Raw genomic sequence first — 21,729 nt, forward strand, 5'->3', positions numbered from 1 at the left:
TCCACTATCCATACTGGCTCAATGATTGGTGTATAGAGGATTGTAGGAGGGACTAGGGGGTGGAGTAAATCTAGCCAGGGACACACTCTGGGTGGTAGACGAGGGAGAAGGCACTTGTAGATATTCTCTTCCTTCCCCTTCACTTCTACCCCTAAAGACCAAGAATAAATGTTAAGGACTTTTGCTTATCCTGACTCCAGCTGATTCTGGGGTGTCCTGGGTACTAGCACGGTCATTACAAAGTAAGCATAATTTTCCACAAACACCAAATACAAGGAATATGAATTTTTTTTCAAATAAATTCCAAAACTTAGTATTTTTTTTTGCCAGTGAGTTAGAATGTCATAAATGCCATGAAATATCACAAAGAAAAGACAACCTGCCTATTTCTTCTGTTGGGAAAAATGCGGATAGGACTTAGTGACATCAGATTGTTATCAAGCAAATTAAATCTATTAATTGGTAATCTAAAAACTTCCATAGAAATTTCTAGCCAACAGGTTACATGTTAGATGTGTGAATAGTGAATATTCCTGGTCATGTTTTGACATGGCTTTCTTATAACTTTCTAAAACAAATAATTTTTTAAAATAACTCCTTCATTGGATATAATAAGAATCTATTAGCTATGAACTTTTTTGGCTGCTTTTGTTGAGATAATTGGGATTAAGTGACTTACCCAGGGCCATACAGCCAGGAAATGTTAAGTATCTGAGGCTAGATTTGAACTCAGATCCTTCTGACTCCAGGGCTGGTGCTTTATCCACTGTGCTACCTAGCTCCTCCTAGCTATGAACTTCCATAGCATTTTCCAGGTATCCAATTACATGATCAAAAAGTTGCTATTATGCACAGTTAATGAGTTCTATTAAACTTTCATTTAAGAAGTTATGGGGAAAGATAGGCCTGATAAATAAAAATAGTCTCTGATAAATATAGGCACCTGACTTAAGACTTTCCCCTATGAGTTAGGCTTGCTGGCTTCAGATACTTGGGAAAACCTTCAGGATTTTTATTTATTAAATTTTCCTCTCCCACACTTTTTTTTTTCTTACTACTTAAAGATGAATATTCTATAAACAAGAATAGCAACATGGCATAGTGGATGGATGACATGACATGGTGCCAGAAAATTTGGATCCAAACAAAAATCATTATTAGTGTCCTATGCAACTAGCTAATTATATAATTGTAGATGAGCTGCGCATCTGCATTATTGTAGGAAGTCATCTCACTCATAAAGGTAAAGGTCCTAGCCTTATCACCAAATGGGTGGTTTCCTGAGTCACACTGAGATGGGTTAAAGACCTTAGCTTAAAAAGACCAAAGTCACTCACTGCACCTAGGACCATTTCCAGTGGTCCTGATCTATATCTGGCCATAGGACCCATATAGTTCTGCAGGACAAAGTGAGGCTGCTGACCTTGCAAAGCACCCCTCATTCAAATCCAGTTTACTTGCATGGCATGGCATGACTTTCCTGATATCATGATCTTGTTGCACAAAAGACAAAGAACTACAAACTTACATACTTTTTCCCCTCTCAAAAATATTATATGAACAAATTTGAGCTAGGTAAGGAAATTGAATTTATGGTAATAGGAGTTTTGAAGAAACAAACTAAAATTAGAATTTTTTGTATTTTCTTTTAGGCTTTTAGCTTAACAGAACAGAGGGAAAACTTTAAGTTGGGAAGATATCCTGTGAAGCAAATTAATTGGTTCTCTGTAGGTGCATGAGTAGTATTAGTTTTGAGGGTACAGTAGGCCTGAAACTGTTCTTTTCTATTTAACTTCATCCTGAAGTCCATGATTGTGACCATATGGAATGATTTTCACATACTTCCCTATTTTTTCAGAAATTTCCTTGTGAATACAATAGCATGATGTTATTATTGTACTGCTAAAAATTCTACATTGATTAACCAGACTATATACACATTATTTCTTTTTTAATTATAGCTTTTTATTTATAGGATATATGCATGGGTAATTTTTCAGCATTGACAATTGGAAAATCTTTTGTTCCAATTTTTCCCCTCCTAACCTCCACCCCCTCCCCCAGATGGCAGATAGACCAATACATGTTAAATATGTTAAAGTATATGTTAAATACAATATATGTATACATATCCATACAGTTATTTTGCTACATTACACATTACTTCTTAGTCAAGATGTTGGAACTTTAGAACTTATTACAATAATTTCATGATATATATACATATGTACATACATACATATAGATATGCTTCATTTTATTGAGAACACAATTCATAAAAGAATTGTAAGAGATTATTTACTAACTATTCTTTTACTTATAAGATCAGAGTTAGAAAGAATTTTAAAGGTGACCTAGTACAACCCCTTCACTTTATGGATAACAAAATTGGCAGCCAGAAAGTTGTGACTTACCCCCAAACCCTTAGGTTATAAGTAGCAGAGCTGAGATTCTAAACTACTTTCCTTACAAAGCAGTATTGCATAATGTTGGCCATTTCCATAAAAGCTATTGAAAAATCTTGCCTTTCAAATGAACCCAGGAACTGATGATGATAGTATACTTCATAAATTAATAACTCCTCAATGAAGTGATCATTTGGGAATATTGTATTTGAGATAGAGGAAAAAAGTTTTACTGGAATGAAGTTTGTGGGAGATGAAATATCCAAATAAATGATAATGAACAGATTGAAATTACACATTCTTTTATAGAATTAAGAAAAATGTTATAGATTTTTGTATATGTTGTTGTGTAAATAACAATGTTTCTAAAATAGTATTTTTTTTTATCCTTTAGGAAGTTTGCAGATCAGGTACAAATTAGATAGCCATCAAGAGCCAGATGTTTTTAACAGCAATTTCAAAAATATGGCTGATGGACAGCTTCACCATGTGAAGATTAACAGAGAAGAAGGTGTACTATTTGTAGAGGTAAATTTCAGGAAGACTGATACCCCCCAAGATGTACAACTTAAAAGAAAATTAAACAATGTCATCTTTAAACACCTTCTACTTAAGGCTTCTTCATAGCATATGGAAAAAGAATTATATTCTATCCTTCTGGGGAAATGGGACTCTATTGGCACTGTTTCTTAAAGTGGCATTTTCCCCCTATACTTTGCTCCATTTTTTTTTTCTCATAAAGAAATGTTTCTGGCTTCTTGCATATGAAATTGATCAGTTATCACTATACAACAAAAAATGTGCTCATCGGATTATGAGAGCAAAAATATTAAGGAATTTTTGTTACAATAATTTTAAAGTATTATGAAAATATATATATATATATAACTTATTGACAAAGCCAATTTCTTCCCAATTGACTTCTTGACGTCAGTTGGAAGAAGACTAACATGATTTATGTTATAGGTATATTGAAATGAAAAACACCCAGTGGGAAGAGAAGTTTTCATGATTCTATTTTAAATTAAGTCATATATGTAAGCCAGGTCTGGGTAATGAATTATTATAAGTACTAGCAGAAACTTCTATTTATTGTCTTAGAATAATATGTAATTGTTTGATTTTGAAGTTTCCTTTTGAGAGAAGTGGGAGCTTTTATCTTTAAAAAAAAGCCTCACACGTCTTATTAAAGTACTTACCAAATAATACAATGCATACAGAAAAAGTTTAAAAGAAACAGATTCTGTCTGAAATAGAACAATAATTTTCCCCCTCTCCCCCAAAATAATAGGTATTTAAAACCATGTCTTAGTCAAGATTAAAATTATCTGTTTGTTATAGAATTGTTGGAAACACTTTTTCTATCTTAATGATTCATTCTTTAGAATTTGTTCTTTAGTTATTTTGGTAACATTTGTTTTTATGTCCCAGTCTTCTTTGCTTTCCCTTCTTTCTATCAACAAATTGCCATCCATTCTGTTATTGTTGTCTTTTGGAAAAATCTTTGTAGGTTAACCAGAATCCAAGAGAGCAAGTCACCCTGTCCTCTGGTATAGAATTCAATGCAATCAAATCCCTTGTTCTTGGCAAGATTTTAGGTAAGTAGGAGAAAGAGCACTTTTCCTCAAAAAAGCACAGATCAAAAGTGTCATGTTACTCACATAAAACACTAATCTTTCTGATAGAAATTCCTTGTCTTCAATTTAATTATATAGTGAGTGACAATCAAGGTAGAAACTATACTTCTGTCAGAGTGCATATGTAATCATGGATAAGTGTTTCCTGTAAAATGAGCAAGTGTATTCCATTAAGAATAATTTCACACTTATCCCTCTCATTTGGCAATCAAACATAATGAAACATGGTATTTTGCTTATCCTCCAGAAAAGAAGAACCATGATCAAAGGAGATATAAAGACCAAGGATTATTTATTAATCAGTTTCCAAATCTAGAAACCATCAAATGAAGCTAAGGTTAGAGCATTTGAAAGGAAAAGAAAAGAGAAGCAGCTGTTTGTTTTCTTTCTGCTAATGAATAAGCCCTGGGAAGTGGCAGAGATCCTGCTTTTTCCTGCTGTAATGTAGCTGATGGAGGTTTTGTGATTGCAGTCTTTTATCCTTATACCCACTCTAGAAGTTTCATAGCTGTTATTTATCCTGCCAAATTCTCCTGATTACATCATTCAAAAGTCTAATTATCATTTTAGAATGATAATGTGAATGCTTTTTTCTCCTCATTTTCTAATTCTTATCACCAAGGACAAAATTGATTTTTTTTTGGAGTTTTTTTAAGAGGAAAGAAAATATAAACACCCTTGACATTTATCCATAACAGTGAAAATAAGTGTGTCATTTTGCTGCCTATTTATTATTCCTGTGTTAGCAGTTTTTAGTAATCTAGGTTATTTAGGGAAATTTAAGTAAAAAGAATAGAGATAAACTTTTCAGCTACTTGTATTTTGACCCATTCGTCATTGTTTTCTTTTCTTATGTATGTTCCCTCAAACTGAGACTGCCTAAGTGAGCAGAGTGCTGCTGGATAATGAAACAGAAGACTGAAAAGGACGCTGACTAGGTTTATAAGTGTATTAAATGTTTATAGACACTCTAGAAGTCATTAAAATTATGACTTCATGTTCTCCAAATAGGGGAAAGTTAAATTGCCCTATTTTCCAGGTGCAAAGAAATATTTAATAAACTAAAGTGAAAATATCACAATTTTACATATAGAATTACTAATATACATGAAACTATTAAGGTGGAAGACATGATGATTAACAAATATGACTATAAATGGTAATTTTCTTTTATGATGTTATTTTGAAAATTAAACCAAATCTTGATCTGGCATAACTCATTAAAATATATTGCCTTAGCTAGAAAAGTGTAGCTTTTACAGTAAATTTTTATTAGTCATTATTGATCTAGATCTATCAGTTTATAGATTGAGGCTTATAGATTATAAATTCAAATGATCTACATAACTGCTAAATTTTAGTACTAATTAGCAATAACTACTAGAATTTTACTAGTTATATAGATGCATTGAATTCAATTTTCTGAGATATTCCTTGAGATGGTATTACTATATAATGAAAGACCTAGAAGCTAGGAAATTAGGACTCTATTTTCCTTCTACCATTTAGATGCTCTTGGGCAAATTATCATACTGAATGTAGTAACCTTCTCCATGAAGTACATTGATGAAACTGAAAACCATTTCTCAATAGATAAATGGTCAAAGAACATGAATTGGTATTTGTCAAAGGAAGATATCCAAGCTATTAACCACCATTTACAAAAATGGCAATCATTAAAACAACTCTGAGGTTCTACCAGACTGGCTAAGAAGACAATGACAAATGTTGTAGGAGGCTGCATGAAAATAATCACATTTGTGACCTCTTGGTATAGCTGTAGATAAATCCACCAAACTTTTGTGGAAAACAATGAAGAATTATGCCCCCAAAGTTTCTAATTTACAAGTTTAGTCATCTATACAACTTTTAAACCTATAACCCGAAGGAAAAAAAAAATTTTAAATATGAAATGGAACGTTATGAACAAAAATATTTATGGGAACTCTTCTGTAGTTGTTTCAAACTGGAAACTTGGGGATGGAAAAGTATTTTTATCAGAGAATGACGTACAAATTATGGCATATAGACATAATGGAATAATATTCTTTCAAAAGAAATGACAAAATGAAACATATAGAGTCAGAAGAAACTTTGGAAGACCTCAATAAACTGATTCAGACTATAGTAAGCAAATAAAGGGGAGCAATTAAAGTAACGACAACAAAATTTAGAAAAAGAAAAAACAACAACTTTGAAAGCCTGTAAAACTAATTAATGGAGTAGCAAACTAAAATCTAGAAGACTTGAAATGCAACATGATACTTTTATTCTGTTAGAGAAATGATAACCTTGAATTACAAAAATTTCCTTCTACCCTCTCTTTTTCTCCTTTCTTCATTCTTTCTTCTTTTTTTCCCTTTCTCCTTTTTCCCTCCCTCTCTCCCTCCTTTCCTTTCTCCCTCCCTCCCTTCCTTCCATCTTCCTTCTTTCCTTCCTTCCTTCCTTCTTTCATTCTCTTTTCTCTCTCTCTCTCTCCCTCTCCCCTCATCCCCACCTGCTACCTTTCTCTTTTTTTTCTGTTGTATAAAGATAGATACTTTGGGAAGGGCACAAATTTAAAAAAAAGAAAGAAAAGAAAAGAAAAAAGACTCCTTAAAATAGCAAAAAAAAAAAAAAAAAAAAACATTTTATTTCCTTATGCTCAATTATAATAGCTCAAGAAATTTTGTGGATGTCATTTTGAGAGCCACAAAGATGAAGAGCAAGAAGGGACCACAGAAACTATTTGTCCAAGCTTCTCAATTTCTAGATAGGAAAAAGAGACATAAAGCAGTTTGCCCAATTGACACACAGGTCATTAGTATCAAGATAGAATTTGAATCTAGATCTTCTGACTCTAGACCTAGTATTCTTTCCATTATATTAAGGTACTTCCCAAATACAATTTATTTGTTTTTAAAAGGGCAAATTAAAAAACAAAACCAAAAAATCCTAATAATAGAAAATTGCAGTTGAGTAATTTTGTACCATCTGTTTTGATTTTGTTTGACATATTTAAACATACTCACCTTAAAATATTTCTTCTAGAAAATATTTAATCTAGTCTACTAATAAGTAGGAGATTTTGACGTTGCAGCAAAGTAAAACACTTAGATATGAGAATACTATATTGGTCAGTAAATGGATTGACTTCATATAAGCTTTATATACAAAATAAGATATCCTTTAAAGAAAAAAATAGTCCATATAATGAAAAACAGCATTATTTTAAGGTTTCTTGGTGATCTGGACTTAGAAAAATAGTGAGGGCTACCTTTTTTTTATCATCATAGTAATATAAAAGAATGCTTTGGAATAGTGGACAGAAACCTGATTTGAGGGTAGAAGAACCTCATTTCAATTCCTACCTCTGGCAAAGTGAACTTGGTCAAATTGCTTAACCTCTAGTGCCCCTCAGAAAATTCTCTAAGACAGTAAACTTGAGAAAAGATGCTGATCCACTATGAAAGAGAGTGTTTTCTTACCAGCTCTTCTTGCACTTAGGAAATTATATACAGCTAGGTCGTGGAGTTGTTAAAACACTCTGCTGGGAGTCAGAAAGATCTGAATTCAAATCTGATCTTAAAAACTTTCTAGATGTATAACTCTGTGGAAGTCACTTAAGATATGTTTGCCTCAGTGTCCTCAGTCATAAAATCGAAATCATAATATTATATGGATCCCTGAGTTGTTGTGTGGCTCAAATGAGAGTATGTTTATAAAGCATTTATTGCGTATCTGACAGGTGTTTAATAAATGTTTTGTTTTTTTTTACTTCTTTCATTGTTCCAGACCAAAATTACAAAGAAAAAATAGTAGGCTTGTTGTTCTAACTATAATGTTTAGCCAAGGAGGCAAAATTGTGTGTTTAAACACATGAATTAATAAGAGACCTATCTATAGCAGTGGCTCTGAGTGGTAATTAGAGGAAGGAGTAACTCCACTTTACATTCAGAGATGAAATGTTGACCCATTATCAGAGAATTTCAAAGTCTGCCCCAAATATCCTCTACTGAATCATATTTATTTTTCTTCTATCTGGGTATGGGGTATGATTTTGTGTGAGTAACAAATGTTCAATCAAATTGTCTGGGCAAATCTTCAAAATACCTTTAATCTTATAGGCATAAACTTTGACTGAAGTAATAATTAATGATTTCTATGAAAAATGTGAGGGGCAGCTTGATGGTACAGTGAATAGAGCACTGGTCCTGAAGTCAGGAGGACCTGAGTTCAAATCACTTATATGATCCTGGAAAAGTCACTTACTTCCATTTGTGGAGGAAGGAAGGAAGGAAGGAAAGGAGGGAAGAAGGAAGGAAATTTGAATTTTACTGACTCTCACAAGTCATATAATTATTTCTGGTTTATGTCATCCTGAAGGCTTATATGGTACTTTTACATATATTTCATTTTAACCCTAAAAACAACCCTAAGAAGAAAATATTATATGTTGCAGTGAAGTACAGATGAAGGATCCCATTTTATGGCTGAAAGAGAAGAGGCTCAGTGAGATTAAGTAACAGTCATGATTTATGAAGTTAGTAATTGTTGGAAAAAGGATTTAAATACTTATTCAAATTCAAATTCAAATACTTATATGATCCTGGAAAAGTCACTTACCTCCATTTGTGGAGGAAGGAAGGAAGGAAGGAAAGGAGGGAAGATGGAAGGAAATAAGGAAGAAAGGAAGGGAGGAAAGAAGGACTTCAATTTTTTGAGAACTTGTGGTTTGAAATATGTCAGTTCTTCTTCCACTTACGCCACAATCTCTATTGTATAAGAGTTAGTGTTCAAGATTTGCCATAAAAACAAACAAAAACACAAGACCTTACACTATTTCCTGATGAGACATTTCAAATCTACTTAGGTTTGTCTTGCTATGAAAGGTATCTAGTCCAGTTTCAGATATTGACTTGAAACTTTTTTAATTTTGTAAGAACTTTCAGAACCTGCACTGGGTTTAAATCCTTGATGAGGAAACTCCCTCCTCCAATGCAGATTAACTCTGATTAATACCAAATTCTGTTGTATTTGGAGACCTGATAACACCCAGTCCCACCTGTTTTGACTTTTTAAAATTTTATATTGTTATTATATTATATATATTATATTATAAAATATTATGTACTTTATATTGTTTCTTGAACTCTTAATCCTTCAAATGATTTTCGTAATATTCAAAAATCTAATTAATCTTGTGCAACTTCAGAGAGGATGGTTGTATTTGGTGACTATTACCATGACTTCTTTAATTGCTTTCTTTCCTATATTTATACTGGTGGAAGGACAATATACTATAATAAGTAACAAACAAATGCTCTTTTATCTATAAATCAAATTCATGGGAAATTGTGAGTACATATTATCTTTAAGAATGAATATACTATTTGTTTGTAGAAGGCTATTTTGGGGGGGAATCCTCCCATTCACCCTCCACCCCACTCCTGCACAAGGATGTATTGGTGAAGCACCACCTTCCTAATATTTTGTCATATTTGTTGTGAGTTATTATCAGAACTAGTGCATATGAGATGTTTACGAATTTAATATTTGTTCTATATTTCTCTACTGGAGTAAACTGAATCTCATTTTCCAAAGCATAATCTACTTGATAATTTATAGAACCTGATCTATCCTGAGTGCATGTATGTCCCTTATTATCACTAAATAATCTTTTGTAGGTGTTGCTCATAACTACATATCCCAATTTTTTGTGCACATAAACATTCTCTATTACTTTTTGTGCATCTAAAACATGGGGAAAGAGATAAAATTTAAAACCTTATGAAAACAACAGTACTGCTCTTTCAGGAGAGTAAGAACAATTGATTCTGTTGCTTTAGCAATGAAAATGCATTACTTCTCTTCTCTATTTAGTTGATACTTTAAGTTTTGGTACTCCAGATTGGTAATTTAGGGAAAACAACTTTTTCCAAAATACTGAGCTGCACCATTTTCTTAGTCTGAAAAATTTCCTAAAATTGCATAAGACAATCTTGATTCTGAGAAACTCCCAATATTTTAGTGCTTAAGAGTTGCTTTTACAGTGGAAGGATATTTACAATAAATAATACAATACCACCTTCATTTTTGGTTAAACATAGTGATTTTAAGGGATTAATTTTTTACAAATTTAATAAATCATATTTGTTTTGAACTTTTCTCTTTGATCTCAATAATATCAAAACCAAACTAATAGAAATAACTAAGAAGGAGAATATAGCACTAGTTTCTGTGTCAGAGGAGGAAAAAGAACAATATGTTGCTATAAATACTAGCAATGCTCTTGTTTAAAATACAGAAAAAAATCTTGTAAAAATGAATGAAAAAAAAAAGAATGGAAATTCCCATTAAATATATATTGTATATTGAGAATGTATCTTTGAATAAACAATAACAAGAACAATTTTGGCTGATCATATTAGAAGGGATCAAAAGAAATAACACTTTTAATTAAGCCCTGTGTTAGGTTTCTTTGTATATATTACATTTCTAATTAATATATTCAGAAGATAGTGGCAGAAAAGAAGGAAGGATAACTCAAATATTTTCATATGGCTAACTTGATTTCCATTTTCTGCAATTTAAATTAATTTCAACTGATCTGCAGAAGAAACAAAACACCTGGTCATTATTATTGGAATACTTATTTTTCCTTTATATGAAGACAATGAAGTTATTTCATTTTTTTCTAAATGTATTCCTTACTCATTAATCTTGTTTTCTGATTTTTTAAATTAAAGATGATTTAACTAATTTCAATTTTGGAAGGATATATTAAGTTCTTCTGATATTTAAAAGCACAGTGCTAGATGTTAAGGATTCAAAAATAAAAAAAAAATGAAAAGTTTTAACCTTAAATTGATTTCATTTCTAGAAAACAAAAATATTTTTATGAAAAACTTTCTTTTAAATGGTATGAAGGATTAACAAGAAATCATGGTCACTTCAATTATATCCTACTTTAATCTTTTCTGAATACTTTTTAACATGAGAAAAATTAGAAATTCCTTCTTTCCTGAATATATGCAGATATAATGTTTTATGTATAATATACAATTCAAAGTAGATAAAGCTGTGATTAAGTTCTCAATGGACATTTCTTCTAATATAAAACTAATTTTTACTTTTTATATATTTTGGGGATGGACCCCAACCTTGCACTAGAATTATGTATTCTGTTTCTTTTGATTGACAGAAAATAATGATGTCGACCAAGAGACAATGAAAGCCAACTCACAGGGGTTCATTGGATGTCTCTCTTCTGTGCAGTTTAACCACATTGCTCCTTTGAAGGCTGCATTACATCACACAAGTTCAGCTCCAGTCACTATTAAAGGACATGTAGCTGAATCAAATTGTGGCACTTTAACTGGAGCTGAGTCAACACTGAGTGAAACCACACATTCATTTGCAGGTACAATATTACTTTATTTGTCTTTCCTGATATGTTTTGCCCATTGAGTATGCAAAACTCCTCTCATTGCCATTACTTTACCTTAGATAACACCCTGGGGGTAGTTTTCTATATATGTTCCATTTGGCCTGTTCAGCTTTGTTTTCTGACCTTCTTTTCTATGTTTTAGTTTCTTATTCATTTGAAACTATTCCACTGAACTGTTGTAAATGTCTGCACCATAGAGATTCATACTCTGTGATATATCCAGATGTTCTGCTCTTGTTTCGAACATGTGTAAATTATTTTAAAACCCTACTTTCTACTTGTTTCTGTCACTGTCCTTTTTTCTGCTACAGATCATTCTGGACCAATAGATGAGGGAGAGCCCTTAGCTAATGCAATCAGAAGTGACTCTGCAATAATTGGAGGTAATAGGGACTATGGTAGTAGCTTCCTTAAAATTTTTTATTAATAATTATTGCTATTTGATTTTTGGTTAAATTAGTGAGAATGCATCATACAAGAAATACATGTATGTAAAGAACTGTAATTTTATTTTAAAAGCTGTAGGCACTTAGAAGGATCAGTAACAGACTAGTTTTCCTATTTACCATTTTTCTAATATCTTCTTGACATCAACTTCTCTAGAAGTAGTTGGTCTAAGTAGTTGAAAAATCCACTGAAGCATAAAATTATAGCAATAGTTGCAGAGCCATCTAATGCAAACATCACAATATGGAAATGGACACCAGGTGCTCTAGGCATACAGCATATGCTTAAGGAAAAAGCATTTTAAATGGCTTCCTGGACATAAGGCTGCTTTTACAAGAGGGTTATGTTAAGTGTAATGGAATCTGTGATAAAATTGCTATTTAAAGCACATATTTTGTCCTGCCTTAATACTTAAGAAAATAGGAATTTGCATGTGTTTAGAGACTTTCCCCAAAGAAAGCATCTTTTGCGTGGATTTCAAATTGAGAAAGCAATAAGATCCATATTTTTTTTTTTCTGGCAATAGGAATAATGTGCTCTCTGAGGTCTAATTATCATATCAAAAAGTGATTCAAAACAGCACATGTTTACATTCTCTCTTGCTGGAGAGGCAGTATGGTTTAGTGCTCAATACAACAGGTTTGGGAGTCTGAAAATATGCATTATGATTCTTTTGGTTTTGCCATTTGAGTATCCCGCACTTATTTGAAGATAGCTTTTCTCCAAAGAAATAGATAATTATTCAAACATTGATGTCCTGTGCATTTTTCTTAGATCATTAGAATTCCCATTTTAGGAATATAAAATAAGGGTCAAAAATGAATTAAGAACACATAATTGACCTGTCCTTATTTCTACAATAAAATACACTATTTTCATTTGAACCAATTGACAGGGTAAGTTTTTAGAGAGACTGGTTCATTTATTATTATTTTATTTTAAGAATCAAAACTTGAGACTGTTGTGCACAGATGATTCTCAGTATTTCTTAATTAGGAATCCTTTTCTTTGTTTAAAGAGCATGTGTGACAAGTACACAGAAAAGTCAGTGACAAAGCATAAGGTTAGATCACTCCCAAAAGTCTGATAAAATGAAAAGATGGCTGTGTTTGCAATCAAGGGACTGAGGCTTGCTTGTTCTGTCACTTATTACTTTAAATGCAGTCCATTCAAGTATACAGGACTAGCCCTTTTTGAAAGAGTGAAGTCTTCAGAAAACTGCAGCGACATATATATATTATTTTCCTGGGCAAGTCACTGACCGTGCTTGTGCCTTGGTAAAATGAGGAGGTTGGACTAGATGTTCTTAAAATGTCCTTTTCTATTTCTAAATAAAGGAACCAGTGCAGACCATTACACGCTTCACAGAGAAATGAATAGATACAATTGAATCTTTCAAATAATTTATAAAGTTCAAAAGCAGAAAAGAAAAAGATTAGAACTAACTTTCATGTATAAGAATGAGTAATACTTTAGAATTCTTTTTGGAGTGGCTATAAAGATTAAACTGTGAGTTTTGAGAGACTGCAAATAGAGAATAGCAGTAATAGAGGCATTTCCTTTTTGTTGTTGTACCAGCATAGATTCTAATTAAATTAAAATTATCCTTCTCCACCAAGAAACATGTGGTGTGTCTTTGTTCACACACATGCATATTTTATATATGCAAATGTATATTTATATACATACATATATGCATGTACAAACCTATACATAGTTTTTAAAAGTTATGGTATATATATTTTATATACATATATATATTAAGGTTTTTGAAGGAAAGGGTATTTGTAATTTAATTTATATAGACACACACATATATACATATATATTTACCAACATAATATATATTGTTTATATATAACATAAAATATAAAGTATAATATATATATATATATATTACAGAATATATTTTATATTATATATTTAAGCATATATAGTTGGCCTTAACATCTTAACACAGATTTGCTTTCATATATACATGATTGTGTATACATATACACATTAATACTAATTAAATTAAAATTACCTTTCCTCCTAAGAAATTTATGAAAGAGATATAAACAAAAGTATATGCATATATATATATATGTATACATTTATATATACAATGTTTCTTTCATATATGTGAAAGATCAGTAACTTGGGCTCAGTCTTAACATTTTTACAGAAACAGATTTGCTGGCCTGAAGTAATTCTTTAATTCACCCTAAAATATGGTAGGTGGGCATGGCAAAAAAAAAATGTGGAGCCAGGGTAGGGCGGCAGAACATTGACAATTTTGAAAGACATATACTGTCAACACAGAATATGAATGGTTTTCTTCAAGGCCACCTTATTTAGTAGATATTCTGATCATTGACACATCATTCATATACTAAGTCCAGGATTTAATAGCCTTTTGTTCCTGAATTATTCATATTAAAGTACTGGCCAGTTTACTATCCTTTGTTCATTCAATTTGCTATTGGCCATGGAGTAATTGCTTCTGAAATTCCTTGAAAACTACAGCCATAGTTGAACTTTTAAAATTTATAATTATCGATTTGAAGTTAATCATAACACCGAAACTTGAGTTAGAGAAGCTATTTGTTGATGGTAAATTAATTCATTAGCTTTTAAAATTTTATTTATTTATTTTTATTTAAATTTATTTTGGCTATACAATATACTTGAATCTATGAATGTTTTTCCACACTGACTCAGTGCAGTTTCCAATTTTCATCTATTTCTATGGATCAGTTCCTACTTACAATACTCCAGTTGCTTCAAGGACAAAGAAAATATCTCCTAAGGGAAGGTGTATATATATATAAATAAATGTATATATATATATATATATATATATATATATATATATATAAATAATGAAGTGTTGCAGCACAATAGAAAGAGTGCTGTCTCTGGTGACTTCTAATTTGCATTTAAATATTGTCTCTGACAACTGTTACTTGTATGATCTTAGGCAATATATTTAAATTTCCTGTACCACAGTTTCCTCATCTGTAAAATGAGTTGGATTAGAATGGCTTCTGAGATCCTTCCTTTCTCTTTGACCCTATAATGTTCATTTCCTATTAACTATCATACCAGTAAATGCTGAAATATTCAGTTTTGTTAGGCAATAAGAAAATGAAAGTCATGGTTTTAAAATTCAAAGAAAAATAATAGAATTAAAACTGGAAGGAATTTTAGAGGTCGCCTAGTATAATCCCTTCATTTAATAAATTAGGAAACTAAGATTTAAAAAGCTCAAGAACCTTTAAATAGTAAATATTAGAGTAGGATTTAAATTCAAATCCTCCAACTTCAAACCCTATACTATTTTCTCTGCTTTATGACAAAAAAACCACAGTACAGCCCCTTCCCTCTAGTTAACAACTAAGTTGATTATGAATGAATAAGGCTTGATATCAGTTAACATTATTTAAATATTCAACAGAGTTTATAGTGAAGAGTGCTTTATGACTCTAACTGATTTTTTATTGTTTGTTTTACAAAATTCTTGAAACTGTAGAATTCTTAATGTAAGAAATGAGTTTAACTTCAAGTTTAAATAACCTTAAGACTTTATTAAATGCCTCAGAAGATTCTCCATCCAGATTTTAATGAACTAAGAAAATAATTTATTTAAAAATATGTATATATACATCATGCAATTAAAAAACAAGTATATATAGATATATATGTACATATGTATGTATATATGTAATATTATCAGGCAGGACCTGATTTAAAAAGACATTGTTTATATTCAAGTCCTAAATTCTCTTTACAGTTTTCTTCTAATTGGAAAATAACCTCCAGTAGAGAAAAGTGCTTAAAAAGGAAAATCTGAGATAGATGAATTAAACTAACATTTTTAATGGTTTTATCTAAGATTAAATAAATATACAATACACTAAGATATTTTATAATTTTAGCTCCTTTACTTGATTTGCATTAATTATTGTTGGAATAATTTATAAACAAGTAACTTGAATTTCCTATCTCTGCAAAATATTCTTATGCCAGTTGTCTGTTATGCCAATTCCGATAAATGTTTTGCTGGGTCTCTATGAATCTCAACATGGACTACCACCAAAATTAAAAATGAAATCAAAAGTTTGCATAATAAATATGACTTCATTTATAGAGAACCTTAAGGTATAAAATATAGTTTCCTAACAACAAATCAGTGAGGTAGATTGGAGTCTTTAATTGTTCTTATTAATTCATCTCTTTAAAATAGTGTCCCACTAAGGTAGATGGTACATGTGTTTCTTTCTTCATTTGACAGAAAAAGAAACTGAGAGTCAGAGAGGTTAAATAATTTCCTAAAATTTAACAATAAATAAAATTTGTAGAATGGATTCAAAAGTTTCCTAAATCCAAGTCAATCACTTTCTAGACCACTATTCTACCTTAAAACTGCAGCCAAAACTGTAAGCTTCTCTGTTCAATCCTTCCTTGAGTGATTTGACTGACTAAATCAAAAGTTTATAATTTTATTTTATTTTTTTTTGTCAAGGACTCTTTTGACAATCAGATGAAGTCTATGGAACCCTTCTCAAAATGATTTTAAAGGCATAAAATAAAATGCATAGGAAACAAAGGAAATCAACTATATTAAAATATAGTGGGTTTTTGTTTGTTTGTTTTTAAAAGTCCCCAGACTTTAAGTTAAACAAAACTGATCTAAATGAACTGACTGAAACAATACTGATATTGCCACTCAAATCATACTTGTCACAACTCATACATTTCAACCTATTTCAGTCAATAATTTTTAGTTTTTGATATTTAATTTTGAATTGATGATATAGAAAAATAGGAATTCACAGATATATATCACTTTAAAATGTTTATAATACAAAAATGAGAGAAAATATGTATTAAAAATTTATATTTTACTTAAAATGTCCTTATTCAGATGATTTCCTTAAAAAAAAACCTGGAATTATTTCAAAATCTAGATAACTATTTGCATTCAATAGAACCATGCATTACAAATGCCAAATTTTTCTGTCACTACTAAATTAGATTTAATAGAGAAGTCAACTTTGCCTTATCTTAATATGACAAATCACAGGGAATGAATCAGCAATTTATAAGTCCAAATTGGACCAGTCAAAAATTTGATGAATACTGTTGTTTATCAATAATCAGGACCACTCTGCAAAAATGTCCAGGATCCAGAAAGATTAGTTTTTGCTTCCTATATAAATACATAAACATATACAGATAAACATACACACATATGTATTTATGTAAGTATTTATATGTAACTTTAATTTCACTATAGACAATGGATTATTTCTAAGCTTGCCATATAATGCACTATGTGGAATCAGTGGGGCAGTGACAATTAAAATATTTTAATTTGTTTCCTTTTCTCTTTTTTTTGCTAAGAGAACAATTTGAAAAGGTTTGAGATATTCCCTAGCTATATATTCTCAGTATCTTCATCTCTATAGATGATGTTTAAATGTATATAAATATCTATAATCTTTTTGATATTAGGATTTATCTTTTGCTCAATACATATATTCATCAGCCTCTCATGAAGGCATTTCAAAGTAATATTGTTAAAACTTGCACTCATTATAATATCATAAAAAGTATTTGTTATATTATTAAGTATTCTAAAATGTATATTTTTCAACCTTTTAAACATTCCAGTATTATGTTCATACAGTGATGTGGACATGAAGGCCTTTGAGGAAATCTAAATACATTCAAATGGATTCTTACAAGTTTAGATTAAAGCCATAAAATAAGAATGTGACATAGAATTTGATGGGACCCAGAAGCAATATAAAATTTATTATACTACTTGTGTTATGATGTTAGAAATATATGGAATTCCAAACTTTCAAAAATATATTATTGGCTTTTGTAGAAGCTTAGGAATTTTATTATTTCTTTCTAGCCAATGAAGTCACAGGATACTTTCTATTCATTTAATTATTTTGGAAAAAGACATTATTTTGAGACTGACTCCAAGTTTTGTTTTTCTCTTCCCCCCATTAGGTGTGATAGCAGTTGTGATATTTATCTTGCTTTGCATCACTGCCATTGCAGTACGGATTTATCAACAGAAAAGCTTGTATAAAAAAAATGAGACAAAGAGGGCAGAAAATGAAGACTGTACTGAGACTGCCCTGAAAAGTGAGCTCACCATGCAAAATAGAGTTAATGAAAATCAGAAAGAATATTTCTTTTGACTGAAATTTGATTTAATTTAATACTATGATAGTTTGACTTTCTTGCTAAGCCAGGGGCTCTCAATGGACAAAAAAGAAAAAAATAAATAAAATAAGCTCTTGCACTCAAACTTAATGCAGTGGATTTGCAGAACTCTTTTACTGCATATGTTTCAGTCTCAGTGATTGCTCTAGGAGGCCTCTTTCAATGACATATATTCCTTAGCTATCATAAATGCATTTTACGTAACAGTGAATTAGATATTGTAAACAATTTCATTGTTGGTAGTTTCTGACCGTTCTGATGTGTTCCTCTACACCTGAAGTTTAACATGTATAATGCATATGGCTTTTAAATGGGAGAATTGTTATGAACCTGTTGCCCTATCCTCTTTTAAAATGAAATTAAGGAGTTTTGTTCAAGGACAAAATTCAAAGTTTAACAATGATGCTTTGAGTTAAATGACTTTTTTTTTTTTTTTACTGTGCTCCCTTTAGTTATCATTTATGTATGAAAAATAGAATGGGAAAAGATAAAAAGGTAATTGACTAGTGTGAGCACCTCATTGTGAGTGATAACAAAGTGACCAGGAACTCTGTTGGTTCTCCCTATAACATCATCAATATTATGCATATTAGATTGAATATATATTTTTGTTTTTGTTTGCTTGTTTGTTTTATTGAGATGGGATAAAATCAATATTGGATGTAAAATAAGTGTAGCCAAAATGTACAAAAATGGGTTCTTGATACATGAGGTTGTTTTTTTTCTTTTTACTAATTTGTTATCTCAGTTTAGAGATGGCAGCCTGTAATTATTGACTGCTATTAAACACATGTAGAGTGTATGATTTTTACCCTACATTGATTGCCTGATTCATATACTTCTTAGTTCTTTACAAACTTATTCTCTGTCTCCACCTATAATTAATGGAAATATAATCACAAATATTTTCCTCAAGCATACACAATGACCATGTTGATTGACTTTTCCTAAAGTTTATTATATTCCTGCTATTATTTTAGCACATAAATGAATTCTAAAAATGGCCTGTCATATACTACTTTATTAATGTAAATCTCCAATTACGTTTCTGAATACTGTTTTGTTTCCAATCATATGTTGCCTATGTATTAGATATTTTCTCATTTTTTTTCTTCACAATATTTTATTAACTTTGACATTTCTTGGAACAAAAGATATAATGGCACAGTTAATCTTATTTCTAAAAAAAAATTATTGTGAGGGAGAAAGCATATTGTCTTCCCTAAATTCACTTATCTAGACCATCTCTATGTATGACTAAAACACTTCCCAGCTTTTGTTGAAAGACAACATGAATTATTACTGAATATATTTTCATCGTGATATATAAAATATATGAGGCAAAAATTTTAAGTGTAGTGTTCTGGGAATAGTTCTATAGTAATCAGGAAAAGATGACTAGAAAGTTGCATGCTACCATCCTTTGGATTTCAAAAGCCACTTAAGAAGAGGTGCTATACTATCTTACTTTCTTATGTTGTGCCTGCCGAATAGAATCCTTACTTTCTTCACACCAGGACAAGTTGGAAACATATCTCCATTCCAATGAATTCTTTAAAAAAAAGTTATTTTTTCCCAGATAGAATAAAAACAAAACCTATTTTTATTGTTGTCTTTTTCAGATGTGACTTGATTTCTTTCATTGCATTATGTTTATATTGATGTTGCTTTGAAAGTATGTAAAACAACAATAACAACTAAGGATTCTAATTAATGTGATAATTTTAAAATGAAAGAAAAAAAGAAATGTCATTATGAAGGATAGATTTAGTTTCCTCAAAAGCTTTGTGCTGGTGAGGAAAGGAATTTACAAAGTAAATATACATTTTGTCAATGACATTGATGTCTATAAATGTTATAATATCACTGTATCATTAGCAGGGAGCAAATGTTAATTTTATCCCATAGAAGCATTAACTGGATTAAGAATTGAAGTTTTAAACAGGTTCACATTTGAAGAAGCAGCATAGCCCTTTGTTGGCTGCATTCCTAGAGGGACAACAAAATGGTGGCACCAAAGTGCATTGAAGCATAACATACCATCCAGTTGTCCCTTCATTGGCCTTCCTTTCCCAATTTGTAACCTTTCTCCTCTTGTCTGTTAATAATAATAAAAAAAAAAGCATTTTTGAAATAAAATGAGGTAATATTTTTAAAAGTTGTATAAATGTTTTAAATTGGGGAAATATATACTAATTTTTTTCTAAAACAGTAAAACTTGTAGATGTGCGCTTTCTGTACTGGTGAGTGTATTTCTTTATAAGCTTTGATATACTTTGGGCTATTATGGTTAGTTAACTAATGCTGAAGTTACAATGGTAAGTACTTTTTAAGCAAATAAAACCTGCAAGAAAACTACATTTTTACTGATGACTATGTATGAAGAGAACCTACGGGAAAGATCCTATGAATTATAGTGATTTATATATTCTCCAATTAGACTTTTTTAAAAGAACATTTTATTGACTCAACCATTAAGTATTATTTGATTTACAAATATGCTCAACTCTGGACTAGGCTTTCATTTATTTATTTTTTAATCTTCACAGACTTTTATTGGAATACATTTCAAACAGGTAGGACCTAATTGTAAACCATCTTATTGATTTTATGTGATAAAGCAGAAAAGAATAAGAACATTAATCTTTCTGATGTTTTGATTTTGGAAGGAAGGGACAGAGAAAGAGAAGCAGAGGGGGAAAGAGAGAGGAAAAGAAAGGAAAGGAAAGAAGGAGTGAAGGATCAAGAAAGAAAGAAAGAATGAAAAAAAAAGAAGCTATAATTTTAAATTTATTTTTAAAGGGATGCCTAATTATTTCCCTAAGTTTAATAAAGCCAAATTGATTACACAGATAGAATGGCTATGGTCCCCTCAGATTCTAATAAATGTGTAAAAAAGCAAGGTACATCTTATTTTTAGGGAAATATATTTTTATGAAATCCTTAAAATATTACCTATAAATTTATTCTATCTAATTACCTGTAAATTTCAAAATAAATCATTGAAAACATGAAAAAGTTAACTATGCTGTTAAAAATAAGAAAGTTTTTACCCTCAAGCATTTATTTCACACATAAAAAAATGGCTCTTTGTGATTATAGACCATGAGTCTTGTGGGATCCTTTCTAAACCTACATTCTAAATTACGTTTAATAGAGAAAAAAAGGGGAAATGAGAAATTTATGAATTTGAGTTGCTTTATCAATATAGTGCTTCTCTAAATTTTCCTTAGATTCTTTATTACTATATAATAATATTTCTTTGAAGTTTTGTCAATGCAGTTGACATGTTTTCCACACTTTAATCCCTACAGCCAGTAGATACTTTTACTTACTTATCCTCTTGAAAATTAAAGATGATAGAAGTTAGCTGGACCAGCTTATATGTGCCATCAAAATCTTTAAAACTGTGAAACACATACATTCTAAAAGATTCAAATGTTTCAAATTTTTTTAAATCATTGTTTTTCAAATGCTTCACCAGAATCATTTTGCTATCTCAGTTAACATTACTCTCTTTTGCCAATTTTTGCATAATGTGTTATAAATATAATGGTAACAAAGGCAGCAGAATCATTATGTG

At 30.7% G+C, this 21,729-nt stretch overlaps 1 protein-coding gene across 3 annotated transcripts in view; it reads left to right on the plus strand.

Moving 5' to 3' along the window:
* LOC100916704 (contactin-associated protein-like 4) overlaps nucleotides 1-21,301 on the plus strand; it is a 604,589-nt gene extending 583,288 nt beyond the window's left edge. Inside the window, exons 20-24 of one of the 3 annotated variants that reach the window (XM_012542655.2) lie at nucleotides 2,800-2,933; nucleotides 3,916-4,003; nucleotides 11,226-11,444; nucleotides 11,783-11,854; nucleotides 17,928-21,300. In XM_012542655.2, coding sequence (XP_012398109.1) covers nucleotides 2,800-2,933; nucleotides 3,916-4,003; nucleotides 11,226-11,444; nucleotides 11,783-11,854; nucleotides 17,928-18,121 — 707 coding nt within the window. In that variant the 3' untranslated portion in view covers nucleotides 18,122-21,300. Of the gene's footprint in view, nucleotides 1-2,799; nucleotides 2,934-3,915; nucleotides 4,004-11,225; nucleotides 11,445-11,782; nucleotides 11,855-17,927 lie in introns of all 3 variants that reach the window. The other 2 variants (XM_031937666.1, XM_031937658.1) reach the window with 2 other exon arrangements.
* The last annotated feature ends 428 nt before the right edge of the window (nucleotides 21,302-21,729 follow it).

Source organism: Sarcophilus harrisii, chromosome 1 (assembly GCF_902635505.1).
Source record: "Sarcophilus harrisii chromosome 1, mSarHar1.11, whole genome shotgun sequence".
NCBI lineage: Eukaryota > Metazoa > Chordata > Mammalia > Dasyuromorphia > Dasyuridae > Sarcophilus > Sarcophilus harrisii.